Source organism: Xyrauchen texanus, chromosome 7 (assembly GCF_025860055.1).
Source record: "Xyrauchen texanus isolate HMW12.3.18 chromosome 7, RBS_HiC_50CHRs, whole genome shotgun sequence".
NCBI lineage: Eukaryota > Metazoa > Chordata > Actinopteri > Cypriniformes > Catostomidae > Xyrauchen > Xyrauchen texanus.
Window position 1 is genome coordinate 10,195,983 of NC_068282.1, and position 13,063 is coordinate 10,209,045.

At 36.1% G+C, this 13,063-nt stretch overlaps 1 protein-coding gene across 1 annotated transcript in view; it reads right to left on the reverse strand.

Moving 5' to 3' along the window:
• Positions 1–3,131: 3,131 nt before the first annotated feature.
• Positions 3,132–13,063, reverse strand: part of LOC127646608 (contactin-4-like) — a 174,781-nt gene continuing 164,849 nt past the window's right edge. Inside the window, exons 15-21 of the mRNA XM_052130365.1 lie at positions 11,193–11,263; positions 7,331–7,565; positions 6,976–7,091; positions 5,756–5,942; positions 4,534–4,646; positions 3,730–3,898; positions 3,132–3,344 (exon numbers count right to left, since the gene is read on the reverse strand). Coding sequence (XP_051986325.1) covers positions 3,253–3,344; positions 3,730–3,898; positions 4,534–4,646; positions 5,756–5,942; positions 6,976–7,091; positions 7,331–7,565; positions 11,193–11,263 — 983 coding nt within the window. The 3' untranslated portion in view covers positions 3,132–3,252. The remainder of the gene's footprint in view (positions 3,345–3,729; positions 3,899–4,533; positions 4,647–5,755; positions 5,943–6,975; positions 7,092–7,330; positions 7,566–11,192; positions 11,264–13,063) is intronic.

The window sequence follows — 13,063 nt, forward strand, 5'->3', positions numbered from 1 at the left end:
AAACAATGGAAAAACAGCATACGGCTGTTATAATATGGAACATGGAAGCAATGAACTCTAACCAACAACCCAAACCCCATTCTGAAACCCAATTGTGACATGACCAGGGTCCAAAATGTACTTTTTGCCACACCTTTCAATGGCCAGTTATTTGAGAAATGGTATTCTTGCTTGAACTTTTGCCCTATGATAAATTATTGGGTGAACATTAATGTAAGGAACAGGCCTATTCCAAATGTGTCACCACATGGAGTTCAAGACAAGCAAGTTGTGACAAATGTTTTCGGTAGTATATGGTTTGATTTGAATCAAACTCAATTTAAATCAGTATGACAAGCTGAATTGACATTTAATCATATGCAGGATTATGGCAAGCTGCGTTGACTTTTAGTCACATGCATGATATATGATTTCTAGATATCTACTGTTAAGTTTTCTCTTATTAAAATGCTAATTATTGATATCAGTAATTACATTTGCACTAGTATAATGTTAATTCTTGATATAAAAAAATGACACTCTCCCTTGAAATTCAAATATTGTATTTCAACTAGTAAAAAAAACCAATTATTGATAATTTTAACTGCATTTTCAATAGCAGACCTTCACAATTATGTCATTCACTCCTGTTCAAATGCAAATGCAATTCCAGATTTGCATTTTCATTAGTTGTAATTTAATTGCTAATATAAGGAATGGATATTTGTACTAGTAAGAATGTAATTATTAACATAAAACATCTTTTTATTAACGTGTGCACAGCTGATGTGTATTTGGATTTTCAACTAGTAAGAAATTACATTTTTGAAATGCAGTTACATTAGCATGAGTTTTTTACTAGAAATAATTTTTATATTAAGAGTTAATATTTTTACTAGTGTTAATCTAATTACTGATAAAAATTAGCATTTTCACTAGTAGTAATTCCATTGCTGATATAAAGAATTAGCATTTGAAGTACTGAAAATTACATCAAATGCTGCAGTGGTGGCTCAGTGGTTGAGGCTCAGGGTTACTGACCAGAAGGTCAGGGGTTCAAGCCCCAGCACCACCAAGATGCCACTGTTGGGCCCTTAAGCAAGGCCCTTAACTCCAGGTTGCTCCAGGGGGATTGTCCCTGTAATAAGTAAGTCGCTTTGGATAAAAGCGTCTGCCAAATGCATAAATGTAAAATGTAATGAAAATTACAGATATCTAGCATTTATATCCTGCACATGATTATATGTTGAAAGGGCTTGCGATAATATTAGCAAGGGTGTATTATGTTGCATGTGTTAAATCATTATAATGTTCCTAATAAAGTTATCATCCATCTGTTGAGTTTCTATTTTTATTTACACACCAAAGGCAATATTTATTTGCATTTAGTGCTTGCCAAGTTTTGGACCCTGGATGTGATTATGACCCCAGCCTTTTGCTTAACACAGTCATAATAATTACCACTCACAGTCCTGGTGTCCAGCACTTATCTAGGTAACGCTAAGAAATATGTATTAAGGCTTTTTTTGAGGACCTGAGGATTTCAAAACACACAATGAGGCACACAGAAGGCAAAGAAGAGGTCTAAATGCGACATAACAGAGAAGCGGACAATGACGGAAAAAGTAGAGCCACACGAACGCCGGTGTTCAGTATGAAAAAGATAAGTTCAAAGTTTGCTGCTGACCAGTAAGGACGGACCTACGAAGATGCCAGTCTTGGCCTTGCAGCAGCAGTTCCTGGTCACTGTTTTTTTTTTTTTTCAATTTCTTCTGACGTGATTTCAGTGCAAATATTCCCATGTCGTAAACAGTAGTTAGTCCTTGGAGAGTCTCTGCTTGGAGTATGACCTCAGAAGACCATCACCTTAAATTATGATAAAAAGCTGTCTTGCCAGATATGTCTTACTCTAAATGATAAAGGTTCACACACCTGCATTCTCAAACAAAACATAGTACATGACATGCATCTAAAGCAGTTCCTACACACCCCACATACAATTATAGGAACAAAGACTAGAGATCAACCCATATTGTTTATTTTTTGACTGCCTATTTTTGAATGTTAAATGTCCGATAACCAATATGCAGAGCCAGTTTTATTCCTACTTATGGACAAAATGATAGTACAGTTACTTTTTTTATACAGTACTGTGGAAAGGTTTTAGGCTCTTGAGATGTTTCACAAAAACATTTATCTAAAGATGGTTATTTATATCTTCAGCTTTAGTGTGTCAATAGGAAAAATACATTTTAGACTCCCAAACATTACTTTTGCAATTAGTAAAGATTAGAATAAAAGAACAGGGTGCTCTGCAAGAGATGGCATTGGCCCCACAGAGTGCCCACCCCCAAAAACACACTCTGAACATAGTCAATCTTGGATTTCATGAAGAGACAGAAACAATTGAGACAGCCTAAATATATAGAATAACTGTGGTAAATTGTCCAATAAGCTTGGTACATCTTATCTACCAACAACCAAGAAAAACTGTGTCCAAGTGTACCTAGGAGAATTGGGGTTTTAAAGGCAAAGGTGGCCACACTAAATATTGATTTAGCTTTTTTAAGTTTACTGGACTTTATATGATGTTAATTGATAAATGAAAAAGTATTCATGGCATTATTTTTGAAGAAAATTTTTGAAGTGCCTAAAACTTTTGCTCAGTACTGTATATAGATACATTATATTATTTAATAATCATTTTTCAAGACAAAGTCAAAGTGACAAAGTGGACTGTTTCCGTCCTTCTGAAAAAAACAAAACAACATCAAACCTAAGATGGTTTGCTAATCTTAGCTTAGTCTGTTGGCTGGTTTTAGAGGTGTTTTGAACACTTTTCAGCTGGTCAGGCTGGGAGACCAGCTTAAACCAGCAAACCAGCAACCAGTGATTTTGAAATGACATTTAACCATACACAGGTAGACTTGACTTAAGGAACAAATAACCGATTATGTAGAAATGTGTGAATATCTGTAAAAACTATTAGTAAAACCAATTATTGTTTTATCTCTAAAACAGACTAACTGGATCAATCAAAGTAAAAAGCTAGATATGTTGTACAAACAAAATAAGCATGTGACATATTTTTCTCTTTTTTTGTAAAGCTGCTTTGGTAACAACAAATTCAATCCATCAAGCCTTCATCGTCTTTTGAATTGGCGACCAAACCACACACCAGTTTCCAGTATTATTATTCCGAGTCACTTGTCTCAGAGTCTCCTCTCGAGGAAGAACTTCTCGTGTGAAGTCAGCGGCCCGCGCTGTGTTCTGTCATAAAGATGTGCGAGCTGTGAGAGAAAGAGCTATTGTACTGAGAGCTGAAAGAGTGGAGACACTGGATGCAGAGCCGATAGCATTGGGACCTGTAAGAGAAGGATTGAAGATAAAAGACAGTGAAGTGCTAAAACTAACAAGCTTGCAATGTAATGTTACATTGAAGGACTGAATGCTACTAAGTGTTGAAAAAGTAAAGAGTTTCGAAATGGTTTCTAGTAAGTGTGTATACATAATGAATTCAAAAGGTTTTTGTAAAGGTTTTGTAAAGGTAAAGACTGTACATGTACTGGAATACATTAATATTTCCATATTTCACATCTATAATGAATGTTTTATATTGTATTATAAATGTGGTTACATTATATTATTATGTTATATATGGATGCATGAATAACACACTTATAATGTATATACATAAAACACAAGTGGAAAATAACCACTACATTAACCTATCAATGAGAGGAGATCTACCTGATATTCTAGGAATAGTGATCTGTCGGCTGCTGCTGCCCTCCCCTCCTTCTCCAAATGGTTTGATCTGGATGATATACTCCTCATCTGTGGGCAAAGAGAGCTCCACTGAGGTGGTGTTGGTCTCCATAATGCTGGGCCTGCTGAATCTGTTCCGCTTGTAAAGCACCTACAGAGTGATTCCTCAGTGTAAGACATTACTAACACAAAGACAATTATCTCCATCTGTACTGACCCTGTTTGTATTAGCTGTAATAATAAGTGATTGACTGGTAAGGGTTTTTCAATTGCTGATGCTAATACCAAGATTGCGAGGGGTCTAGCAAATGAGATGTACACAATTTACTACCCTACCAATTTACTCAAAAATATTCAAAATTTACTCAAACATATTTGACTATGAACACCAACTATTACTTTCAAGCAAGTCAATTTGAAACAACTGCCAGAGATTTTAAAACTGACACAAGGGGGAGCTAATACATCTGTTAATTGGCCAAGTATGCACAGCTATCAATCAATGCCAATAATCTCAAATGGTGAAATATATATATATATATATATATATATATATATATATATATATATATATATATATATATATATATATATATATATTAAATGGCCTGGCCGATATATTGGCCAACTTTCAGTTCTAAGTCTAAGCTTTCTGTATCTACTTTAAAAGTTGTGTAAATGTAATTTTACTAGGTACCCCCAATATACAGCTGAGCTTACACAACATTCACTTTCCAAACACACAATCATCAGATTCTTTAGATTCTACATCAAGATCTTGCTCACCTTATACCCCATGACCTCTGACTCATTTTCCAGTGGTTTCACTTGTTCCCAGTTCAGAATGATTTTGGAATTTGATGTGTTCCACATGACTTTTAAAGGAGGTTGACTGGGTGCTTTATGAAGACATAAGAATTTACTTGGTCACTTTGTTGACTTTGTAATTGTTACTACTGTTAAACCCAAAAAACAATTTATTCATCCTCTTGTTGTTCCAAACCCATATGGTTTTCTCTCTTCTGTGGTACACAAAATGAGATGTTAGGCAGAATTACTGTAGGTTAGCCTCAGCCACCAACCACTTATATTGCATTTTTTTCCCCATACAATGAAATTGAATGGTGACTGAAGCTAACATTCTGCCTAAAATCTCCTTTTGTGTTCTATGGAAAAAAGAAAATCAAATGGGCTTAGAATAACAAGTGTAAATAAACTGGCAGAATTTAAATGTTGAGGTGGACTATTCCTTTAAATGTAAACACTTAAAGGGATAGTGTACCCAAAAATGAAAATTCTCTCATCATTTACTCACCCTCATGCCACACCAGGTGTGTTTGACTTTCTTTCTTCTATTGAACACAAACTAAGATTTTTAGAATATTTCAGCTCTGTAGGACCACAGAAAACAAATGACTGGGTACCAACATTTTAAAGCTCCAAAATTCACTTACCAGTGCAAAACCGTAATCTATAAGACTCCAGTGGTTAAATCCACACCTTCAGAAGTGATATGATAGATGTGGGTGAAAAAAGGATAAATCTTTAAGTCCTTTTTTACTATAAATTCTCCTCCCTGCTCAGTAGGTGGCGATATGCATGAAGAATGTGAATCGCCAAAAACAAAAAAAGAAGAATGTGAAAGTGGAGATTTATAATAAAAAGGACTTAAATATTGATCTGTTTCTCACCCATATCTATAATATTGCTTCTGAAGAAATGGATTTGACCTCTGGAGTTGTATGTATTACGTTTATGCTGCCAATATGTGCTTTTGGAGCTTAAATATTTTGGTACCCATTCACTTGCATTGTAAGGACCTACAGAGCTGAAATATTCTTCTTAAAATCTTCGTTTGTGTTCTGCAGAAGAAATAAATTAATACACATCAGGGATGGCATGAGCATGAGTAGGTGATGGGAGAATTTTTATTTTTGGGTAAACTATACCTGCATGCAGTAACACCTCATTTACTGGAAAATCAATCTTTTAAAATGTTTCAACTTACGAGGTTTTTTAGTGGTAACGTTGACTGCTGGACTTGGTGGCCCTGTTCCTGCAGTGTTGTAGGCCCTCACTGTTATATAATAGTTACTGCTTCCTCTTAACCCCTGAATAATAGCCAGTGTTTGATTTCCCACTGTCCTTACAACACTAGCTGTGTCCTCCTTCTCATTCTTCTCCCAGTATCTCAACTACAGATGATGATAAAACAGAAAAACACTTGTTACAAACTGCATTAAAGCTGTAGTGTTTTTCTACACCACTAAACAGAATTGCACAAATAATCACTGTTTTCAAACAGATTCCAGAAAACTACCCTCGTCCACCATTGGTTGTAAAAATAGATAGTCCCGCCACAAACTCACACAATTGGTTGAGCCAGTGTCGGCTTGCAGCTGGTGGGGGGCAGATATGCTTTGGTTACTTAGGCACTGAGAGCAGCAATATTGAAATGAACCTGCAACGTTTCCCAACTGTCAGGTTGACTGATAAACCACTTTCTCATCCAAAGTCTGGACAGTCCCTGGTGAAATGTCAGTGACGGTACAAACATAATTTGTATTGTTTGCAGAGGACAAAAGGTCTTGGTACTTCACATTTTTTACTTACCAATGTGACTTTCAATGTAGTGCACAAACCACACTACTTGCAATTTACACAAAGCTGGCTACGCCAGGCCTAAATTGCTAAGAACAGAACTGCTAGCATTATGCTATTAACTATTAACTTGAGTCATCAATATGATGTCAGAGAAAAGACTTATGGAGCTACTCATAGCAGTAGAAAATCCTGTACTCATAATAATCATTAACTTGATTTTTTAACGATTTCTGGAGAAAATGTGAGTGGTGCTTGCCCATGCAAAACTTGCCACCATAATATCCAGTCATTGTTATGAGGTTGCTAGGTATCACTTGTTGTTTGCTAGGTTGTCAAATGTCAAAAGAACAAGCCTCTGAAATTCTGGACCAAATAAATAATTCAGGTCCCTCATTTAATCCAAGTCTATAGGATATTTTGCCTGTTTTATCATCAGCCAAGTGAAAATCACAAGTTTAATTGCTTAGAACCTTTAGAGTCTCAAGCTCTAAATTTTTAAGGTTAGGCGGTTTTTAAATTGTGTAAGTATAAATAATTATAAGACAACAATAAACACAAAACAAAGTAGATAAAGCACTAAAAAATAAACATACTGTAATTTTAATTGTAAAGTGTAAAGTGCACCTCATAGCCGAGAACTCGTTTCTTGCTTGTACTCCAGGGAAGGGCTTTCCAGGACACCTCAATGTGAAACGCTGAAAGGCTTTTGGCTCTGACTCGTGTGGGTGCCCTTCCAGGCTCTAAATTTGAAGGAAAAATGGTTCGATTAGACCGTTTCATTCAACAAATGTCTAGGAATGTCCATGTCTTTTGAAAAACAAGACCAGCCATGATTAATGGGTTCTGGCATGATATATTTTCAGTTAACTTCCCTCCTATTAACTGCCTGCTAATTGCTCCACAGCAAAATGTCACAAGGTACATTCCACTTTAATTTCTCTGTTGCACACAACCAAACACTACAGTTAAAGCAACTGACCCTCCTCAGCAGAGTAGATGTTGACTACAGGTCCAAAAGGCCCTTCACCCTTGTTGTTGTAGACCCCTACTTTAACCTGGAATGGGGAAAAGGGCAATATGGTCTCATTTTTGAAGATGTATTTGGAGGCTTCTGCAGAAGGAACCGCCGCTTGCATCCACCCGGTGGCGCCAAAGGGCCGGAATGCAACAACGTAGCCAAACCCTCCTCCATTCTGTAGCTCTTCGGGAACGGGCTGCAATACACATACAGACATCCGCAAATGTTTACAATACAGTGCATTCCTTTGATTGTAATATCCTTTCAATCATTTTAATATACTTAAAGTACTTCGGAATACCTTGTAAATACCATGGCACGCAAATATGATTATTTGGACACTTAAGACATACTTAAATATGAACAAATGTCTTTGCATTATATAACAAAATATTAAATCAAGTTCAATTTATTTTTTAAGAAAAATAGCACAAGCAAATCATTTCAAATAGGGTTGTTAGGTTTCAAATGATAAAGCAACGATTAACGATTAACAAAGTATTTGGACACTTTGGCTTTCAAACAGTAGTGGAACATGTCCATAGTTAATGTGATGAACTACACCTCTACTTGGACACCTGTGTGAACTTGGGGCAAACTGATTTTATATATCCACTAAAAATCACCTTGGGACCAGTTGGTTAAAAATAATTGCACAAGTGACTAGTAAAGTTGAACTTAGTTCTGGGAAAATGTCTAGCATTATTTGTTGGTAGACTGGCCACTTTTCTTTATATTGTGTTATATAATGCAATGAAATTCATAAATTGTAAGTGTCACTTAAAACAATCAAACAAACATGTTAGTGCCATGATAAATGACAAAATAAATACATAATTGTAGTACGGCCCAATATGGCCCAAAACAACAACAAAAGTGGTTGTGTGTGATAAATGAAAAAGAAAAAGAAAAATGGTAGTACCAAGATACATGAAAAACAAACAAACAATGGTATTACCATGATAGCAAAAAAAAACAAACAAAAAAAACAAAAAAAACAACAGCAACTCCCCAAAACAACAACAACAAAACATGGTAGTACCATGATACATAGCCAAAAACATGGAAGTATCAAGATACTTAGCCCCCAAAAACTTGGCAGTGCCATGGTACATGGCAAAAACACCATGATAGTAACATGATACATGTACAAAAATAAACATAGTAGTACCATGATGCATAGGCAAAATAAATAAATAAATACCAAACAATAATAGTACCATGGCATATGGCCAATACTTGTAACATGATACAGGGGCAAAAAAACATCTTAGTACCATGGTAATTTTTTGTCAGACTTTCCCGACACCTGTCAGGCATCAGACGTCACATTCCCGCTAATCTCTGCTGCAGCGTGGTCTGAGCCAATAGCTGTCACCCTGCCTCTTCTGCCATCTCCCTGGAAATCGTTTTGCCAGGTAATGATATCATGGTGGTTTTGTTTGAAGTATCGGTCTGCCTCTGGCCATGCAGTAATGCGGTGCGGTAACGGTGAGACCACCAGAAAATAGCATCCATTAGTCTGAAACCATAGCGTGCGACTCAAAGATGTGGGAGAGATCATTTTTTCACGCATGCACACTTGTGCATTTTTAGTCCGGTGGGAGAGCTTTATGACTAAATGAAAATGTACCTGTAACCTGCTGTGCAAACAACAATTTGCCTTGGAGAGACTAAAACAAATGGTCTTTGTTCCAAAACGGAGTGAGCTGCCTTGCTATATACTGCCTATGTAGGCAGCATCTTAAAGGTGCATTCAGACTACAATTTGAACATGCAAAAGGCTTCAGACCCTACTATAAATTTGGGTTACAGGATATGATGTCATGCTATGAGGCCTCTATTCTAAATAAATATAAATTAATTCACACTTTCCTGGAACACTTTTTGTATACCTAGTATTGAGATAAGAGGTCAGTCTGTGACATTAAGAGGACTATTGGTCATATATAATTTCACCATATGAAGGTTTACCTTGGTTAGAAGGATCAGTAATCTCCATAATGGTGACTTCAAACAACCCTATTAATTACAAACAAGTATTTACATATGCTCAGTGTGTAGTCTAGGGCATACGCAGGCATGGGTATGCCCACCTATCTTTCTTAGGATTTTGTGTCTGCCCACCTGAAATAATTGATAAAATGCATTGCCGCTAGAACAACGAGTAGTCCTTTGACCCGGATCTTTTTCTTGTGTGCTTTGGGTGGGTTGGATCTTTCATAAATTCACAGTATGCACACCTCTTCAAACACTACTACACCACTGCTCAACATGCTCAACAACCACTGCCCCCCAAATGTTAAGTACTCGGGTGCAAGAGCCTATGGCCACTTCCTCAAACACAGCTCAGCATAAACTTTTTTTTTTATTAAGTAATTGAAAACTGTTTGCTTAAAAAAACAGAGTACAAAATCGCATTATTATTGAGTTAAATTAAAAACATAATTAAATTGAAATAAAAAGAGCCTTGACCTGACAATTCAATTCAAGTTTTTGCATTAGCTTGTTGCTAAGCTAAGAATGCGATTCGCTATTAAGTATTAAACACAAATACTGAGCAAAACACTCTATTGTAAATTTACATATACCACTCCTCAAACAAAGCTCAAATGAGACACGACTTGACAATTGATTTTAATAGTTTTTTGCGTTAGCTTGTTGCTAAGCTAACGATGCAATACACTAATAAGCATAAAATACAAATATAACAACAGTCTATTTCTAATTAGACTACTACTTTTAACATTTGTCTCGCTTCGTCTGCCATCTTGAATGGATTTTTTTCCCTGAGCTTGGCGCAATGCATTATCGGATTACATTTTCAGTAAAGCATACATGCGATGCTGCTTTAGAATGTTGTGTTAGTAGGAATTAGTAAGGGGTCATTCAGACCAAACAGGTTCTTGAATTAAAACAAACTAGACACAGCAATGAATGAAACAGAATACAGAGTCTCAAAACATGCTTTTAAAAGTTTATGTTCTTTTAACTTGACAAACCCTCTAAAAACACAGAAAAAACAGCAAGACGCACCGCAGCGGTCTAAAAAAACTATTAAAAATCAGTGCAGGCAGATGCAAATGCATATTCAATCTAAACAACCCCTAAGTATGCTACCCACCTTTTAGAACAGCCTTCACTTCGGAAGTTTGCCTATGAAGTATTAAAATATTACCTACCTGAACATAGCTCTGTAGGTTTCAGAACAGAGCCATGATAAGCAAATACACTCACGCAGACCGAAACATGCACTTTTTTCCTCTGTATTTGTGGAATGTTTTGGTGCTCTTGCAGTAAAATAGACATATAACTCTACAGTACAAAAGACGCAGTTCTGTGGTATTTGTCTTTTTTATTTCAAATACGACACAATGAAAAGAACTCTCGAAGTTTCAAGCTGCCTTTGAGAAACTTCCACCTCAGTAGATAAAACCACCTTCTCTCAACAATCGACTCTCAACCCCAAACAATAGAACATGCCTCGTGAAAAGAGTTACAGAGAGAATACAATCTTTGAAAAGTACCTCACAAATTGGAGGGAAACTCTATTTAATTATCTTTGCACACTCTTTGCCTCTTTTTCTGCATGACAGCGGCAGTTATTGCTGCTCAGCTCTTAAAGAAAATGAAATGTCATGTGTTATGTGTATCTGCTTTACTATGATTAATGAATGCTTCACATATAGGGAATAATGGTGTCTAGCCAGCTTGCAAAAGGAGACGGTATACAAAGGACTCAAGGAAGAAAGAGCAACATACACGCACACACACACACACACACACACACACGCGGACAAGTGAAGTGCACTGGCCATCTTACCTCCCAAGTGATGACTAACTCTGATCGACTGCCACCTCCTCCACTCACGTTAGCCGGGGTGACCTTGGGAACTGGATGAAGGGAAAGATTTACTCAGTTCTGATCGGGTCTGTCCATTTAAGACAAATTTTAATGATTTTAAAGTTTAACATAGTAGTTAACAAATAATATAGACATGATTTTACTTTAAAATTAATTTGAATGCATAACTGTGCCTAGTAAATCTCCATTTCACAATTTTGAATCAGCCTTTTTATACTTGTGGTTGACTTTAATGGTTTTGCAATGTGACAAATTACTTTTTAAAAGTACAAATATTCCATGTAGATTTGTATTAATGAATATATCTTGAAACTACATGCACAACTAAATTTTTTACATTCTCTAAATACATTGTGATTGGTACTTGCCCTTGCAAAACATGCTGCCACGATGGTTTGGTTAGGTATGTTTGCCAGGGTGTTGCTATGTATGGAGTGGATTGGAGAATGTTTTTATGTGGTTGCTAGGGTGTTCTGGGTGGTTTGTATGGCATTGCTAGGTGGTTCAATATGTTTTGGGTTTAATAAATGTTATAAAAGCTTAATTAACAGCTTTTGTGGAATAATGTTGATTTCCACAAAAAATTATTTAGACTCGTCAAACAATGGAAGTGAATGGGGCCAGTCCATTAACATTAAAATAGGCTCTGTTTTAAAGAAATGCTATGCTTTAAGTCATAAGCGCAAAGTCAATGGGCACGGCCATGAAGTTTTGGTATTTTTGTGCAAGCATGAGCTAAGTCTAGGCGCAAGTGGGTTTGGCGAAACTGCCTGCGCAATGCGCAAAAAGGTTGGACCAAGTGCCATTTAATTCTGAGGTTCCTTATATATCCAGAATTCTCCATTAAATTAAGTAATTATTATTAATCATTTTCATCTACTGACACACAAATCATGGCAAGTATCAACAGTGATTGTATCGGCATGCACTTTAATGACTACCAGTCAATTTTCCTTTTGAAAAATATGATTCATTTATTAAAACATGAACAAATTAAACCAAAAATATTTCTAAACTCAAATTACACTTCAAATGAAACGAAACGAAAATATAATAAAATAATTAAGCAGTAAAAAAAAATCATACTAAATCCAAATATTTTACTCTCTCCAACTTCTTCCACTGGCCCCTTTTGCAGTGAAATCACTCTACGGCAACAGGTGGAAAATTACTAGTTAAAATCAAATCATAAATACAATTGTAAATATATAATACATCTAAAAATAACAATAAAAATAATAGTTGAAAAATAAACTATGACCTCTAGGAAGTTTAACACAAATATATAATTTTTTGTTTCAACAAATGGCTTCAACAGCAATTGAAAGGACATCATTTGATGTTTTGTACTTTCAGAATTTGGACATGAACTTTAAAAGCACCTGCTGGTGGAATCTCCAAACTGCAGAAGCAGGAACTGAATTTGGACTTTGCGCTGAGTTAAGAAGTGGTATTGAAACGTCTTAGCGCAATGATATTATCAGGAAAATAGCAAATTGCGCATTGAGGCACTTCATTTACATACAATACAATCTTAGTTTGCGCGGACACCCACGTCAACCAGTGCAAACACTCCCACGTCCACTTGCATTTTGTGCTGACATGAAAATTGCACTTAGAACACTCTCATGAAAACTGGATAAGATGCTGTGCATGATTGTATTGTGTAGCGCTGCGCTTTGCGCACTCATGAAAATAGAGCCCATCATGTATTAGTTCTGTCCATAATTCCAATTTTGTTGTCATGACAATGCAACAGCTGTAAACCCTGTAATCTAGTAAACTCTGTAAAGCCGGTATATCTCTAATTTTATCATGCTTCACACATC